Source organism: Dermacentor silvarum, chromosome 4 (genome assembly GCF_013339745.2).
Source record: "Dermacentor silvarum isolate Dsil-2018 chromosome 4, BIME_Dsil_1.4, whole genome shotgun sequence".
Classification (NCBI taxonomy): domain Eukaryota; kingdom Metazoa; phylum Arthropoda; class Arachnida; order Ixodida; family Ixodidae; genus Dermacentor; species Dermacentor silvarum.
In genome coordinates, this window is record NC_051157.2 from 38,965,133 (window position 1) to 38,984,345 (window position 19,213).

The following is a 19,213-nucleotide window of genomic DNA, read 5'->3' on the forward strand; positions in this document are numbered from 1 at the left end:
GTCTTCGACAGCGGAGGTCAGGAGGACGGGCTCTTTAATTAAAATCTGAGTGGTACTTGCCTAGCACGCACGCCTAGCCTGCTACATCAGGCGAATGCGATGATAAGTGAAATGATATACACAGGACAAATACGACACTAAACACACGCATACCACAACAGACACAATTACAGTATCTCGTTGAGACAGTGTCTCGCCAAAAGGTTAGCAGAGCCTTCGTAGCGCAGGAGGCACTGGACCCACTAGTCCGTGGTCGAAGCACGGGTTTTAGCTCAAGGTTTTAACTCTGAGGTACATTTAGTGCGGTGATCAGGACGGACTTTTGAAGTGCATGGAAGTTGAAATTGCAGTATAAGTATGCTATGTCCTCTCGTGCATTACATGCAGGGCACAGTAGCGCTCACAGTAGTGATTAATAGTATTGGAAAGAAGCGAACATATGCACAGACCAAAAATACATAACACAGTGAAAAGCGTGACATGGGTATATTGTTAATCATGACCGACGGCTAGACCCCGATCTCATGAAAGCCTTTCATATCAGAGGGATAATTGTGTTAGTCAATTGCCTATCGCTCTTACCGTTAAATAATTTGAATAACTTGCCAGCACACGTTGAGTACCACGAGTCCAATAACTGTGACACGTTGAAACTTCGTGAAATTCTGTGCTTTTGAGTTTTGTTTCTATATAAGCTCGCTTCTTTTCAATAAACAATTAGTTGAGTCAGCGCATGTCCCGTTTTTCTCGCGTTCTGTCTCTGTTTGGGTAGCAGGGACATAACACCACGAACCTTCACCAAATGGCCCACTTTTCTATGTACTAATGCAATTGATGCACAGTAATCAGACAGTTTGAAACTAAGCAATTAAACCATACAGACAATCCAAATTCTGCTGAGAAGTTCCGTTTTGTGGGATAAAAAAGACGGAAAAAAAAGAAAGACACTGCCGCTCGACGACTTCTCTTTTCACTGAACGGCCTTGACAGTTGGTTACCGAATATTTTTTTTTATCTCCGCTGCCGTCATCTTCCAAACGAGGAGGCCATAATTCAGGATGTAGGAGAACAATGAGCTGTACAATAAAGCATTGACTGAGGCCGAACAGACGTACAATGACGGGGCATAAAACAAATTGTACACAGAAGCTTGCCGTCTAAGGCTTGATCATACACGAGAATCCCAAGACGACGCTCAAGAAAAAAAATAAAAGAATTGAAGTTCTCAGAATTGCTTGCGAAAGAAATTATTACATGCTAGAACAGTTTTTCTAAGTATATTTCACTGTCGTGCGTTGAGAAACTTGAACTTTGTGCGTTGTCTGCTTACCTCAACTGCTTTTCCTCGACAGTCAAGCTTCTCCCGCTTATTCGCTTTTTCATCCACTTTTTTTTCAGCAGGCTGGCTATATATGCGTATTTATTTATATCTACACATTGAAGTTGAATTTATTTTCATCAGTAGTACAAAAAATTATCAGGTGAAGTATAATTGCACAATCGGAGGTCCCGAAGTAAAAACTGTCGGGGGGACCTCCTAAACAGGAAACAAATGGGGGTTAATACAACTGTGGCAACAGCAGTAGGCTACATCATACAAAGGTTGTGTTTGTCAGCGAAAACAAAAGCAAAACAAACAAAAAGGAAGAAAAAAAAAACAAGATAAAAAGAAAAAAAAACAGAGCTTTGAGTACAAAAATGTGGTTGTAGTATGTAGAACATGCAACACAGAAAAGTCTTCATCGGGAAGAAAAAAAAAAACAGCGTAAATGAATAAAGGAATGAATAATTAAGCTAACCGGAAGATTGGCAAATCCTCTAACCTACGCAGGGGAAGTGGAAGAGGGTATCGAAAGAAGAGAGAAAAAAAAAAGTTTCCTGAACACACATGCATTATTGCGTAGACAAGCAGAGGGCAAACAAGCGAAGGCTCAGCCCAGCGAAGACTGGGTCGCAGGCTCCTGGAAGAGGCTGCCCTTGTTTGAGAAATGCTGACCCCTTCGTCTCCATCTTTCAGTAACTCCTTTGTCCTGTTCAGATACGCTGCTGTGTGTTTAAGATCAACGAGGCCACGTGATCGTTCTCGTCAACGTGACCTTTTTCTTTTCTTTCTCTTTGCGTCTACTTTAATACAGGCCTTGTCTGCTCACGCGAAGGTTATGTGTCTATACATTGCAACGCATCATATGTTGCTGCGATATTGCCAGCCACGCCCAACAGAAAGTGTCAAAGTGGTGCCCAACATGAGGTGCTCGGTGTTAGCAGTTATCGCGAGGCCATAGAGAATTTTGCGTTCTATAGTGCGCTCCGGAAATAGAAAATAATTAAAAAAAGAAAACGCCAACAAGACGGCACGTTCTGTATTTTGTGCGATAAATCGCAAGCCAATCAATCGTGTCAATCCAGTAATGTAAAATAAGTAAAAAAAAAAAAAACCTGCACACGCACACAGACACCAACACATGCTAAGTGTTAACACATAGACACAGTATCACTTTTATTTAACAATGTTATTAGGCTTTTTTGAGTTTATGCTTTTCACCACACAGACTGCAACTCCTTCTAGGTAGACGAAAATGTATAGCTTCAAGGTTGCAACGAGGAATCGGTGAAGGGCCGCCGTGTCGAAACAGAGCCAGCAAGCGAGTGCCTCTGCTGACAGACGAAACACAGACCCCGTACGCGTGGCTATAAGCTCGCGGGCAGCGGACCTCAAGGTCAGCGTTCATGCGTGCTCAAGAAGCGAGCATAAGCAGCCCAGCAAGAGCAGTCACGCTATACGTGGAACCGCGATAAGTACGGGAAGCGGCAAGGCATCGGTGGCTCGGAGAAATACATTTTCCGTAACCCGGATTGTAGCCCTGTCTAGTTGAATTAAGAACGGATAGAATGGCGTTAGTTCTTTCCTCCTCGTCCGCTTGTGCGCTGAAGTCTTGAATTAACCCCACAAGGCCCAACATATAAGTTTTATACGCTAAATTTGATAACTGAAAATTCTGATTAAGCTTTGGAAACTTAAAGCAATTTCCATAGCATAGTTTTTGATGTGCTGGACAAATTTTCTGTTTTGGGTAGTTCAGCAAACCAATTAGTAATTATTTATGCACCACACTAATAATAGTTGCTCGATTATAATTTGATTGTGTTTTGTACGAGTGTGCCCTCCATGGCCTGAAATAAATTGAAGCTGGTATTTTTAATGTCGAATGGTGTTTGGACTTTGTGGAGTTAAATCAGTCTTTTGGCTCTGGAACACATCATCTAGCACCTTTAAAATGATTAAGGAGACTCTTGCGTGTTTTAGCATGTGCCAGGCACGGCCACAGATTATACACATCGCCGACTACTTATTGGCTAAGCAGGCGGAAAGTTCTGCGAAGAGGAGCAGTATTGAAAAACCACGATGGTTTTTAAATGTTGACCTCGCAGCGAGCCATAAGTGGACAGCCGCCTATTTTGGTTACTCAACTTATAATTGCAAGCGCGGAGACTCGCACACAACCTATGTGCTAGTCTTCAATTGGGAACGCGCGCATGGGGTCTTCAAAAGTATTGTGTATGGTATGTTGTTTTAACACACCTAAGGATGATTTCCCTTACGAATGCTTCCATCACATCGCGACAAGTGTCTCCGCTTCTCTTCTCTATACCACGCACCAGTAACCGAGAAGCATTAAGCCTGCGATATAGAGCGGAAAATCGAGTTAGTTGGTTATTCATGATCACCTAATAACAGCGCGTGAAACGAGGGGCGAGCGTAGACGGGGCACACAGAGCGCTGACTTCCAGCTCCTTTTGAGCCTGCAGAAGCTTCTCCATCGCCCTTTCCCCCTCCCCAAGTGTAGGGGTAGCTAACCGGGAACGTCCTTGATTAACCTCCCTACCTTTCCCTCTTCGTTTCTCTCTCTCTCTCTCTACTCCATCACTGCGCCGGGATACATAGTCACATTGCTGTGCCCTCTGGATTTCTGGCGGCCATCCATCTCTGCAGAATATTTAAGGCTCAGTATTGGACTAGCCGGTGAGCGTGGAATCTGAGGAAAAACAAAAAACAAAAAGCACTGTGAAGGCCCGTGGAAAATTGTGACAGCTATGGTTATAAAAGACAGCGCAAGTATCAGATTTATTTCTGATGCGATGTATATGTAAGGGCTTCCCGCTTTGCATCGCCACTCTAATCGCATGATCGGTGGCCAGATGATGGAGCGGAACGGTCTCTCGTTTTTGTTCGTGCACTGTCTCGAAGCGATATTTTCTTAATATCTGCAGTATAACCGCGGGGATTCTTTTGGATCACCTCGTTCTTGATTTATAGGGACGCCACTGTTTTTTCTGTTTCTCAGTCGTTGTCGGTATGCAGTTGGTTTCGGCACACTATACAGTTGCATACCGGTCTTGCCGGCTCAAAGGCCCCATTACAGGCATGGTGCAAACGCAAGGCACGAAAACTGGACACGAAAGATAAATGTACAGATTGGTGGATTAGACGGATAAACTGATACGTAGATTTTTGTTGCCATAGGAAATGACCTTTAGAAAATTTGACACACATTGTTATTTTCGCGTACCGTATGTTGTCACGACAGTCATGACTGTGCCTGCCTGTATCGCATTAGTTAAGCGTTGCTTTAAAGGGACACTAAAGAGAAACCGGAAGTTGAGCTTAAATGGTAGATTATCCTTTCATGATCACAGTCATACCGTTCTTACTGCAAACAGAGGTTTAATAAGCGAGAAAAAAGCGAAAAACTGAAGGATAGGTGCTGACTGCCCCTTCGTATTTCCTGCACTACACGTTCCTGACGTCACAGATCACAAACGCAGCCCCGTCGCGATTGGTCGAGAGCGATTTATCGCTGTTAATAAAACACAAAATGAAATACACCTTAAACCTACATAAGCCGCATTTGCCAACTTTTTAAATCGTTTCAAGCGAGGAAGTACAAGTTTAGCGCAAAATTAAATAAATATGAAAAAAAAAATGGCGTAGCGTTATATGCGGTCGTGATAGTTTCGTAGTTTCGTTTTTGCTCTATGCCTCACCGCGCGCGCCTGTTCCGCTCTACAGTAGTGTTGCAGTGTTTGGTTGCGTGTTGCGTGGCTCGAAAAACGTTGACTTTGCGGGAAACAGCCAGAAAATGCCTCGTGTGTGTAGTGTTGAGGGCTGTATCAACGGCGCAAGGCGCTTGTTCAGGGGCAGCGGCAGTGTTGACCCGACTGTGTCCTTTCATGTGGTGCCGCGCGATGAGCCCCGGCGTTCGCAATCGCTCAGTGCTCTGCCGATTATAAAACGGCAAAAGAGCCAGAGAAACCAATGGTGTGCTCTCTGCATTTCTCGCCCTCGGATTATGTATATAAACCTGCTCTCGGAAAGTATCTTGGCGTGCCCCAGAGGCCAGTCCTTTCTCGAGTAGCTGTTCCCTCAATGCGGTCTTCATCAAACCCCCTACCGGTGCCCCTGTAGCAGCAAACTGGCGGCTCGGTGAGTGCTGAATGTCAATAAAGCCATGAAAAACCATACCGAGAACGCGCGCAACTTTCTGCGCTTGTTCTCTCGGGAAGATCGTCGCCTGGCGGGCCGGACGCCTCGCCTCGCCTTCCGTAGACGAAAACGAGGCTCTGCTTTCTGCCGGCGCGGCCGGCGGCTCACCGCCATCGCAGGCGGAAACACCTACCGCTCGAGCTCGGAGGATCATTTCGCGCTCCGTTTCACTGAATATCGCTGAAATGCAGTCCTGCTTCCCTGGCGAGCTCTTCGTTGCAAGGTTCAGCGGTAGCAACGGTATCCATCGCGGCGAACGCAAACGCAGCGGCCATGCAGCCATGATGCAGCCATCGCTTCGGCCGTTTACGCAGGCGGTGACGTATCATGGCGCCCTCTGATTCGCTGAGAGCAATGAAATCTGTGACGACACTGCTTCAGCGCCAAATCTGGGGTGAGAGAAATTGAGGAAGAGATATTTGGTCTTTGTTTACGAATTTCTCCGCCAATAACTCATATTTTTGCACCCAACAAAAACTGCATGCATTCCTGAAGGTCCCTCTTTTATTCCAGCTGAACTTCCTGTTTCTCTTTAGTGTCCCTTTAACCAATCTTGTTTTTTAGATTGAGCATTCTGTAGTGCAGTGTATACGAGAGTATTTTGGATTATTGACTCAGTTTGTGCTCGTAGCTGCTGCGTAGCGTCAATGACTACGTTAGGGTCTTACACGTCCACTATAACATCTGCCTGGAAATGCGTAATGCACTGGGTTGTCACGCGCTACGCACAAAGGCGTCTTTGAAACCAACTGGACGAAGGTCCCATTAAGCTTCTGTTAAGCTCACCGAATTCCCAACCCTCTTACGCTTTTCCTTTTTATTCATGTGTGCGCGCGTTATGCATTTCTATATTTTCAAATTTTGTTTCCTCGTACAGACACACACACGCTCATGGAAAAAAAAAAGATCATTAGTAGCAGCGTGCCAGACTTCGCATTCACACTTGCGATTAGGCGAAGTCACGCGACCAAGTTAGTCGCAAAGGGACCAGTCGCAAGTGGTCGCGTTTTCTCGAAAGGCGACCGTTTCGGGCCAATCGCTCGCTGCTCGATTTTTCAGTCGCGCGACCGCAGTCGCAGTACAGCTGAACCAATCAGATGCGAAGGAACAGGACGTCCGTATACGCTGACGCTTATTTTACACGGCGATGACGTTGCAAGCAGACGTGAACGGCATATCGCGTGATATTTCGGTTTAGCGACTCGTCGGTCGCATTTGTGAGTGTGAACATCGTTCGTATTGAGTAGCTTTCTGGTCGCCAGTCGCAATCGGTCGCGGGACGTCGTCTAGTCGCAAGTGTGAATGCGCCCTAATACTGAACGTCTAACCTTTTTAGCTATCGTTTTTCTGTGAATGTCCACTTTTGTTACAACACATTACTGTTGGCGGTACAAACTGCATGATGAAATTCGGCCGCTCCGACAAGCCGACGTGGCCGAATTTTATCGGGTTCACGCGTAAACGTAGCTTGGGAGAGATGGGCTGCATACAAGTGAGATGTAGTTCATGTGAGTACACATGATGATGATGATGATGATGATCCATATCAATGGCGCGAAACCACTAAGGGGGATAGGCCAGGAATCAGGCTGCAGGAAGAGGTAGCTTAAGAGTAATTCTTAATCTATAAGAGAAAAAAAAAAAAGGAAATAACGAAACAAACAAGAATAGTGCGCGAGTGAGCCGTCAGGCTACACAAACAAAATTATGAAAGTGGTATTAATGAAGGAAAGAATAAAGACTTCATTAATAAATAATTTGGATAATCACCTTAATTTAAATGAATAGTGAGTGGAGAAGAGTAACGCTACAAAAACGAAGTCAGTGCAGTAATCGTCTTGTTTCAGTTAAGCACTCAAATTGAAAATTCACCCTTCACTTAGTCTAACTGCTCGCTGGCATACTAGTCTAGTTATTCCAACATCTTCTTCGTCTTTTCTTTCTTTCTTTCTTCTTCTTTCTTTCTTTCTTTCTTTCTTTCTTTCTTTCTTCTTCTTCATAAACTTTGCGTTTCTCAATTTCAATAAAAATTTTGTTTTTGATTCTGGGCCTACCCCCTCAGTGGGTACGAGCCACGATAGAGGATCATCATCATCAACATCTCTGGCAATGTAGCCTATAGTGTCGCGGCCCCAAATAAGCACGGCCCGCGAGGCGGCGCCAGTGGTGGGGAAGGAAAGCGAAGCGGGCCTCCGGCGGGACAGCCCCTGAGCTCCGGCTGATGTGGTCGGTGGCGGGGTCGTCCCAAGTCGGCGGTTCCCGATGATCGGGCGCCATGCTCCCGGATGATGCTGTGTCCCGGCCGTCGTCACGCCGGGGCGTCCGCCGCGGCGGGCGACCCTCCGCTGCCGCCCCGTCACCGTACCTGTGCCAGACACGCATGCCTCGTCTTTCGTGCAGGTATATGGCAAGCCGCAGTCCATCGCTTTCCTCATGCTCCTGCGAAACCTCGAAAAACTCGACCCCGAAGACACAGCTAGGTGAGTGACACGCCACGATTCACGCAGTCTCTCGCCTCACTTTGCGATGCATGTGGGGTTCGGGGCTATGGATGGGCACGCTAGGCTAGTTCGGTGCACTTGATGCAGTGCACGTGAATGAAGACGTACGTTGAAAAGGGGGAAAGCGTTTCCCTTCAATGCTAATTGGGATTAGGTTTTCTCTGGCTATCGCAGTAAGGGCGTGCTTGAAATAACTCGCCAGTGGCACGGTGCTTTCGACAGTATAGGGTTGTTGCCGTTGTAGCGCCCGAGTGAAAATTGCAATGTAACGTGATTAGTCAGTCATTTGCTGCCAGTACGTTTTCGTTCCTGTTATTCGTCTGTTTTATCTGCACCGTAGTAACAGTAAACCTTTTATTATCGCCATGTGATACGCCGGAATGTTCAGACGGTGAGGTAGGACATAACGTGTCGTGCCGTCTTGACTGTAGTAGTAAAGCGGAGAAGATTTGATGCTAGCAAGAACATTCCTCCCCCTCCTCCTTCAAAACAGTGCAAAAGACAGGGATGTGTGAGGGCACGACGAGAATGCTTGTTTTCTAACTTTTGCGTTGCTTTTTGGTATGAAACCTAACGAAGCAATTTAAGCCAATACCTTAAGAGGAAGCTTTAGCTCGGGAGCTCCTATATAAATACGCGGTAATGGAGAAATCGTTTTTCTCAAGCAACCATTGCACCGATTTTTATACGGTTTGCTGAATTTCAAAGAAGGTAATATCTAGTGACTGCAGAAAACAAATTTTAGTTTAGATTGTTTATTTTTTGACAATTGCTAAACATTTCGAAATCGAAAAAAAAAGCTCAAGTGCAATGTTTACAACCCTGTAACTAATCAATACAAATATCACAATTATGTAAACTGCACCTAGTAATCCGTCTAAAGCGGACAAATTGATGTAATCTACACCGCTCAGAAATAACCACTAATTTGTGAATTAGACCTTTGGAAGATCATCGTAAACAATACCATTTTCAAGCAAGTTATAAATTCATATATCAACATCTTTCCGCTTTAAATGCTCTAACAGATTCAGTTTACAGAACGGTGACGTCTGTTTTGGTGGAGAGCTATGGATCTGTAAACTTTGTGCTTCAATATTTTTTTTAAACTTACCAATTTCTGGGGAATTTCTTGTTAAAAATTCCTAGGTTTTAAATCAACATTCTGCTTGCTAGTGTCACCAGAATATAAGTTTCTTTCTCAAATGCACCAAATTTCATTCGAATAGGTTCACCGGTTGTCTCATGAAAGCATTTCCGTGTTTTACATGTGTTTGAGTAGGAAAATCGGAGTTGGCTCCGACCTAAAGCTTCCTCCTAAAGTACGCGTTCGTCTTATACAATGGACACGTGACGTCCGTCGCCAGCCTGAGTCTGCAATGTCGCTTCCCTTCTGCAATGTTCACGCTTCTTCTCAACAAGTATCGCTGCCCACTTAGACAAGCTACATCTACAGCCATGCGCGCATGAATTTCATTGCAAGTGGGAACTAAACCCTTGCAACGGTCGAGAGCCACGTCATTTTGATGTCGCGTACACTGATTAGAAATCTGACGCATTTGTCTACGCGATTTATTCCCTTTCACCTTTTTAAACCGAATTATTTAGCATCAATTTGCATCGGCATCCGCATTGATTTACATCATTCACATCTGGTGAATTGCTTTGACCCACGACACGACTACGTCAGCGTTAGATGCTCTCTTTGACAAGAGAATTCAAATAACCCTTTGCTAAATCGCCGTTTTCGTATGATATGTGCACGAAATTTCTAGCCCAGACGTCGTGTTCCATGTAAGATATTGCGGATTTATAAAGAGATGAGTGCGGTGTAGAAATTAGTTCTCGCGCTATAACTGCCTAATGGCCTTGCTCACACGAGCCTGAGCGGAGAGAACTTTTTTGAATACTGTGTAATTGGTGCTACCTGCTCTAAATGGCAAAGGGCACTCGCTCTAAATTGACGCAGCTTTTTTTGCTTTGCGACACGTATTCCTCATTATCTTATGCGGCAGCGACACGCCCGTGGTCCACTCCCTAACTATATATAGTCCAGCCCAGCGGACGCAGTCTTCTTATTTATGCTCTTGATCCTATAGCGTTTATTTCATTGCTGCATTCGTTGCGCGCTCATTGAATACGCTTACACCGTGGCGTCGGCATGAATGTTCTCTAGCCAGTGTTTTTTTTGTTTTTTTTGTAAAATATGTAATAATCAAGCCGGAAACGGAATGAGAACTTGTGGTTATATGGACTGCGCACGTAGGGATTAACTATTGCGGGTAGAGACAAATAATTTACATTACATGGGCTGTTTTGTTGCAGACTTGTCAGTTGCCTTCACAGCGCATAAGCATCTTCGGTTAAGATGCATATGCGCAGCGGCAATCTATTAGAACAGCGAACGTTTTCTCTGACAATCGTGTCAGACGGCGCTCTTCTCTTGTGAATCCCAGTTTCTTGCGCAGTCGTTGATAGTCATGATTCATTCCTCCAATTTTTTTTACAAGTACGTTTGCCTCCCTTTAGAGCAGCAGTCTCGCCAGCATTAGAAAGGAAAACAAAGGAAAGGGGAAGAAAAGAAAAGAGAAAGTGCTTGCGTACATGTGTGCGTGCGCGCCACTGGTGGATATAGAAGGGGATCCCTGGGAATTGGCACCCCCCTCTCTCCCAAGAGATTAGTGGATTAGCAGTAATTGGGTGAACATTAATTACAGGTCGTTAAATGCTGGCTGCCCCACACGGGGCTTGGTTCTCTCCTTATGAATCATTCGTATCATTGACGCGTCAGTGCAGGCCAACTTACAGTCGATTCTCGATGTGATTTTTTTGCCCGTCTCTGATGTCTCCCCTTGGCTTATGCGAGACACTTTCTGGGCATTATTTGTGTCCACGTTCATGTCTTTATTCGCTCTGTTTCCTCTTTTCTTGCTTTTACGTTTGCTTCGTTGATGGTTTGCTGCGTGAGTTGGGGGCGTTACTTGCCCATGCGTAAGCAACTTGGATGAACGAGGACCTAACCCACACAGGAAGCTCAATACGCACGTTCACTAGGAAATGCACCATGCGCGCCGTACTTAGAGACTATTACTTCAAGGTCGCCAGAAGCGCCAGGCAAAGGGGGGTGCGGGCGGAGGAAGAGGCTGTTCAACGAGTTTCTTTTTTTTTCTTTGCTGCTGCAATGTTCAGCGTAGTGTCTGTAAGATTAGTCACCTGGTGAGCTTCCAGAGTGGTTAGCTAAGCGCCTTTCGAGGTCGGGCGAGGGTTGCAATTGAATCTCACTGTCGCCATACGTCATATTTGACGAATAGGAGAAAAACGGCTAAGCTCAGCTGATTAAACCCGAGAAAATTATTGTCTGATCAAGAAGGTCATGATCGAGACATTGGGAGAGCAAGTGCCTTAAAGCAGGTATTTAAAAAAAATGATGCTCACTTCGGTAGTAGAACGGCCAGGCTATAAGAACAAAATAGGCTTTCATCTGATGGGCACGAAAAAAGAAAGGCGTCTTCAAGATAACACGCCGTTATGAATACCGCAGGGAAAATTTACAGTTGCTAACCGGAATGAAACATTGGGCTGAATTCTGACAGGTGACAACTCTGCGAAGCTCTCAGAAAAATGTAAGCACCTGGATTGCGCTTCTTGTTACGCATCAGGATAGAACGTTTGTGAGCGGAAGGCCGTGCGAACTTTCAGGATAAAAATGCATATACCATGAACTCGTTACTGAATGTAATTTAGTCTTTAGTGTTCAAGTTTACTAAGCAAACAGGGGTTCATCTAGAAGCAACGTCAGTTGGCGACTTTTATTGCCCCTAACTCACATATTTGAGATATTGTGACTGTGGATTTTTCGGAGGAAGTAAATGGTGTATCGGAACAAAGCAGCCCTTGTTTTTGGCACCAAGTTAGAGGCGCCTGAATGAAGTGTGATAATTGAAACATATTGAGGGTGCTTAGGGAAGCGCGCAGTTAGCAGCAACGCTCGTTTGAATGAAACTGTTTGCACGGAGCTAATGCGGCATAATATTAATTGAAACTGGCATGTCAAAGAAGTAATAGAGTGAACGGTACAAATATGTATAAGCGAGGAAAGTAAGCGAACTGTAAACGTAGAACAGAAAATATGTCTAGAGAACGCTAAATATTCAATGCATCTATATATGCAAATGAGAAAAAAAATGCAAAATGTATCCAATCCAATTTCAGGTGAACGAAAAAAGCCAGTTTTAGTACGTAATACATTAAAAAAAAGTATGCAGAGACGCTTACAATAGGTTAGACGAAATCTTACGTCTAGTTATCGTAAGGCTTTGTATACACATGGGAGCTGAATTTCGCGAGCCGAAGTCCAAGTTTGCTCATTGTTTGAGTTTAGTGAACGCTCAAGGCAGTTAAAATTATGGGGCTTTACGTCAAAACTATACGTGGTCTGATTATGACGCACGTCGTTATGGGGGGCTGCGGATTAATTTCCATCACCTGGGATTCTTTAACGTGCACCTAAATCTGAATACGCGAACTTTTTTGCATTTAGCCTCCCATCGAAATGCGGCAGCAATCGAACCTCTGACTTCGATCTCAGCAGGCTCAACGCCATAGCCACTAGGCTACCGCGGTGGGTGATCAAGGTAGTGCCATTTCATAGCGGTATGTTGATATTCGCGCCAGTTTTGAAATACGCCTCCCCAAACTGGCGGGAGTACGTAGGCAGTCAGCGTATTATTTTCTCACAATCACTTTCGTATACGCATCGCTGGAGACAATTATATCGAGTACCAATACATTTCATCGTAGATTTGGAGGTGGAAGTGCTTAGTGTCAGGATTCCTTCTAAACAGACACGCCTCGGACACTCCAGTGCCGTAATTACAATATGGGGGATAAAATAAATACTCTTATATCTCATGATTCATGACGCCCATTGCACCAAATAATGTATTGCCGAAATAAATAACCTCTTTATTTTCATTGCACTGTTTCCTAAGAGACATGCAGTGGGCGTCGCTTAAACAACTCGCGTAGTACAAAACTTGCTCTAGGTATAGTCGGCTTGTTTGTCCCGTCTAGACTCTTTCCGTTTGTTCTGTGCCTCGCTCACTGTACAAGAAGCCGCGCAAGCAAACACCAGAAAACCGGTGTGCATGTTTACACACGTACTGCCGAGCTGGGCTTACGGCGTGTATTTCCCTGCTTTTTACAGTGCATGAGGCAACCGTCTCGAGGCCGCTGCTGTCTATTCCAGTCGCACAGACATGGGCTGTCTAATGCAAAGGCCTTAGCTACATTGCTAGGGATAACGTATTACTAACATTTGCTAGGGAATTTTTTAATTTATATAGCTGTTCAGTTATTTCAGGTATACCCTCGATTTCCGAGGCCTTATTGAGGGGTTGAGCATAGAGGTGAATAAATGTAAGGATAATTGCAATAACGGCAAAGTACAGTACTGAGTACAGGTTTAACAGCAAATAAATATATATATATATATATATATATATATATATATATATAAATACAGCAATGCATGCGCCAAAAAGAATTGCACTGTAAGATAGGCCCACAATTTTTTAACACAAAGCACACAATACATATGTGCACAGAGACGTCCTTTAAGGTTCGCAGCAAGCAAACGCTGGCACTGTGCGTCTGTGAACTGAATAATTAATTGAATTGAATCTGCCTGGCTCATCAATATATTGAATAAATGATCTTTGGGAACGATATGACCCAAGGCATATTCGGGAAAGGGAAGGAGGATAGATTGAACTGTAGATCTAGGCATGTGCTCTGTGGGAATGAGCGTATATATATATATATATATATATATATATATTGTAGTGCGGTTGCAAAAATTGGTTAGTTCATCCAAGCTGCTTAGTCGGGAGACGGGGGGGGGGGGGGGGGGCGGTTGGTGAATGCAGTATAAATGCACACGAAAACTATAGGACTTAGCTGAATTTTGAAGTTCGAGCGCGAAGGAGCCAGCCTGTTTAGCCGGAAAAGCGAGTCGTCTTACGCTTGACTCCTTCTTTGCTCAACATGCCGTGCAGAGTGTAGACCGACCGACGCGTCCGCATCGACGACCGAGTCACCCGCGCCATTCCTGGCGCAAACTATATCGCGTGGACTCGAGCCAAAAAACGGGAACGAGGAGTTGTCGCGTTCATTTGCAAGGCGTATTGTGCACTCAGCGTGGTCACATAGCTGTCAGCGTCTGTCGTTTCGCGCCAGGCCATTAGTGGAGCCGCGTGCCGGTGACAAGAGCGCCGGTCGCGCGCGCGCGGAGAGCTACGCCTCACGTGGAGTGCTTCCTTCCAATGTACGGATGAAACGAGAACAAGAAAAGATTCGATTGGAAACAGTCAAACCAGAATGTCGTTCTTCAGTGAGATAATTTAAAGCGAGAGTATAGCAGCAGCAAAGTCGGCAGCGTTCGTAGTGCGGGTGATCTGAACTTTGTCATGGCGACGGCACCTTTCCGCGTAACCTCCACGTTCAAACAATATACGTTAGCATTAAGTCGCACCTCTCTGAGGTTCCGGATCCGTGATTTGAACCGCGTTTACCACTATTGCGATGTGTTTTTCAGGAGCTCACTCGCCACACGTCATGCTTCTTATATATACGCATACACGCTCTTCTAAGCTCTACACCCTATCTCTACCACGTGACCGGCTTTCAACACTTCACACACATAGTTTTACAGATTTTGACTCCAAATGCTAACGCATAAATAAAAAAATCTGTGGCATCGTTACTGTCTCACCTTTTCGATGAACACATGCACCCGTACAGCGGTCTTTCAGCATTCCGAAAACTTTTGTAGGCAGGTGTGTACAGAAAAACAAGCTCTATTGGCATTCTTCAGCAAATCTCTTGCGTGTTCGCTTTAGAACTATACTCTTCGCATGTCACCTGTCTATAAACACACAGCCGGGAATAATAATAATAATAATAATAATAATAATAATAATAATAATAATAATAATAATAATAATAATAATAATAATAATAATAATAATAATAATAATAATAATGATAATGCTGATGATGATAATGATAATGCTGATGATGATGATGATAATAACAACAATAATAACAAAAATGCAAGTAAAGCAGGTGGCGGCCGCTCGTACTGTCAGTGTGACTTCAGACCGTCGAAGCAGCGAATGTGGCATGGCACGTTATTGCGGCACGCGCTGCTATGGCGACACAATGCGACCCAACTGTTCATATGGTGATGTCTCGGTTATTGTCACGCAAAGCAGCGTGCGCTGGCGCGATTCCGCATTACATATCTTCCCGAGACTCGAAGACAGCTCAGGGACACAATCGCTGTTCATGTCGGTTTTTATTGGCACGTTACGAACGTGGAAAGCCCATTTCTAATGCGTTTAGCATTATTTTGGAACTAACCGCGATTTCTGGTGACTGTGTAACCGTTTTTTTTTTTTGTTTTGGCCGATTCCGAAGATAATGCAGTCTAACACAGCGGTAAAAACTACACAGGGTTGCGGTACTGCCCTGTGGTGGAACCGGTTGTATACCACTGGTGTCTGGTACCAGTGGTACTGGTAGTAAGGGGAGCGTTATCGAATTCTTCTCTCGTGACAGCTAGTGTTTTGAGACGTTGTCGTTGAGACGCTGTTCCTCTGGTCGCAGACGCGGTACGGGGTTCCGAACTGTTTGTTCCCGCGTACGGGTAACATACGGCGATAAGAGCGCCACCCGTAACACATAGTTGTTAAAAAAGGAATAACAATTAGATAATTATAATGACTAGACCAGCATGGACGGCCACAGAGGCAATTCAGCGAGACGGCTTGGTGACAGTGGCCGCGGACATGCCACAATCAATCATGCACAACATGCGAAGCAGTAGAAAGAGTACACGTGCATTTGCCCGTCTCGAACGGTGCCTGCGCGAAGGTAACTAGCATAATCAGGAGAGCGAAAAAGAAAAACAAAACACATAACTGCTCTCTGCAACCGCAGCTTTGCTCTCGCTGCCGTAAAGAGGAGAGCGCGCGACGGTGCGGCGTCAGAGAGGCGAGACTATCGTTGTGTTTACGGGAAATTCCGGAAAGGCGAGACCACGGGAGAGTCCGAGTAAGTCCAAGTAAAAAAGGGGGCTGTCACGGACCCCGTGAACGAGGTGCAGACGCTGGACCAAATTCCAAAGCCGACTTATCAGCTTCCGAAAATAATCCCACGAAAGCAAGGACAATTAAGAATGGGACCTCTGGTGCGCCAGCGAACGCCGGTTGCTGTCCAAAGACCGAGTCAGAGCCCAGAGTTGTCAAAACACAACAAAATATATTCTTCGCACAAGGCAGTTACACACACCCACTTGCACACTTAGGCTAGACACAACACAATACAATTTAGATGTGTATTAACAAACACAAGAAAATAATTCACGATAAGCACTAAGAGTCCAACACGTGAAGTACAAAATGAATAGGAACACCAAGTGTCCAATCGTATTCACCGTGCTGGCCTGTCAGACGATCTCGGCGTAGCTCGGGGCAAATCTCGAAGAAGGAACTTCTTCCGGAAATGCAGACGCTCGATGAACTCGTCGACTAGCTTGTCGGGGACTCCCCTTCTTCCGCAGACGGTCAGTCTTCACCTTACATCTCTTTACCGGAGCGGTCTGATCTGAACTCCCCCTTCTGATTCTCGCACGGTGGTTTTATACTCTCCGTCGCGGTTCTCGAACCTTCCTATCGGAGTCGTGATCCGTAGCATGGCCAAAGCCTGGGAACCTTCTAGTCTTTTCTCGTACTTTCGACCGTTGCCATCGGAGCGTTGTCGAGGGGGGGGGGTGATGACTCATCCCGTTGGCGCACGCTCACGCTGCAGCAATCTCTCGCGACTCGCCGGGTGAGAAGGTGTCTCGGCGCGCGCGTGTGCTCTCTCTCTCCGGTTAACGTCGCTTCGTCGATGATCTTCTAGACGTCTAGGCGCCGTTGTTCGCGTTGCTCGTTTGAGGCATATGCGCCCTCCCTCTCTGTCGAAGTTGCCGTGGGGCCGGCGTGTTCTTTCGCTGGCTTGCGTGACACGCGGCGCGTGCTTTGATTACGCGCTCTTTTGTGACAGGGACAGTCGGCGCTGGCATTGATTACATAGTGCAGCATAGTGCAACAAATAACCACATCCCGAATGATTCTAAATGCATTCTCTGATAGCGTCATCAGATTTTGTTTAAATACCACGGCTAGATTCCAAAAGCTAGATCTCCGTTTACGTGGGAAGGGTAACCATCTTCCAACGCTTGTCATAAAATCACACTTATTTTGCCTAAACACACAGATGAAGATGGAGCATAGTGATGTGGGTTGGCACGGTGACGATGCATCCTGTACATTCGTGTAATCTAGGGGTATCCGAAACACACTTCACGGGTGCATTTCGTCGGGACACAATGGTTCAGATGAAATTGGAGTCACTATTGAGGACTGGCGCAACATAACCTGCATCTGCGCAAAAAAAAAAATCAATTCAATCAAATTATCTATGATGATTATTTTATATAATTACTTTCAATTTTTATTGGAGAATTGAAGGCAATGTGCAATATAATGTAGAAGAGGCCTTGGGAGGTTATGAACGGTGGTCATGCAAAGTGCTGAATGTTAATAGTAACCCCCACCCCCGGCGTTCACTCACGTACTTCTCCCATACTCGTAGTAATTTTCTCTGAGGCGCTGCCATACCTGGCGTTGGCGCCAGTAGCAATTATCACCTAGCTTGAGACGCCGACAATACAATCGTAGTACATTCCCTATTAAAAAAAATGATCAGCATGCCCCTTCTCCGTGATCTAGTATCGTCGTATTTGCCCGTATGACGATTTAATATGAAATCAAGGCACGAGGCATATGGGTGTTTAATAGAGTTGGGGTGAATTCTTCTTCTGTGTATAATACACATTAGCTAACATTTGCAGCAAAAATTGCATTGTTGCCCGCTTTGTCGGAATATGTGGCTGAAAAGGTTGTTACATAAATAATTATCAGCCTGGAACAAGAACTTGGCCAAGCCTTAGTCATTCGTTCGACAGTATACTTCAAGCAATGTCTGATCAGTCTTGGTTGTCTCAAAGGGTAACTTTGTAATTTATTTGCGACTACATTTATGTCGGCATGTCTGTAGCCGCGTTTACATGAACGAGACAACTGGCGCATCGCATCGCATCACATTAATTTTCTAGTGCATCGCATCCATGTAAACGGAGATAATGCGCAAGCGCGTCGCATTAATGCGTCAGGCAGGGGTGGATGAGACGCGTAAGTCGACTTTCGCAATGCATGTAAACGCGATTACAGCGCATTAGGAATTATAGGAATACAATTTGCTGTGGATCTGCTGGGCGCTCGCCGAGCTGCTTCGTGGCGTGACGCCGGAAGCGTCTGCAAGCGCTGCTTTGCGTCATCAAGGACATTTTCCAGCGCACGCTACACATGCAATGCTGCCCGGATCGGCAGTGCAGCGCTACAGGTGTGTCCCTTCGCATGCGCTACCCACGGGAAGCGCTTCTCATCAATACCACCGTTTCACACGCGTCTTCTCGTGGTCATCGAGTCTCTCTTCATGTCGGTCTACTTACGCCGCAGCACACCTGCTTACTTAATCAGCTCATGTTTACTACAATTCATATTGCTACCAAAGCCGCTCACCTTACTTCGTATGACATTGCTGTGTTGCGATCGCATTCATTGCTTCGCCCTTAGGGCGAAACTGTGACATTTTTTTTACAAAGTCTGCGTGTCATTTTTTGACACGCATTTCTTGGCACGTCATATCTTGTCTGCCTACTCTGAGGCAAAAGAGAAGCCCCTCTGCTAATAAATACGTGTTATCTACCAAACTAGCTGGTGATATAATCTCGACCGGGTGAGGTGGGTCGTCACCGCAGGAATCAGGAGACGACGATGAAGGCGGGCATCGTGATGATGAAAAATATAAAAGATTGTATTCACTTCATTGGTACATGGTTTTGACTATATCCGATTCTCGAGCGGTTCTGTTTAACACGGGGGCCAGGACGGCCTTAAATCCCCTCGTGGTGGCCGATGTTTCCTTCGGGGAAGTCCTCTCTCCGGTGGTCAAGTTGACGACCTCCTCTCCCTCGGGTCCTCCTTCTTGGTAGCTCGCCGTT

At 45.5% G+C, this 19,213-nt stretch overlaps 1 protein-coding gene across 1 annotated transcript in view; it reads left to right on the forward strand.

Annotated features, from left to right (window-relative positions):
* Positions 1 to 19,213, forward strand: part of LOC119449828 (inverted formin-2-like) — a 148,223-nt gene that overhangs the window by 26,670 nt on the left and 102,340 nt on the right. The window contains 1 exon segment of the mRNA XM_049665458.1: positions 7,943 to 8,022. Coding sequence (XP_049521415.1) covers positions 7,943 to 8,022 — 80 coding nt within the window.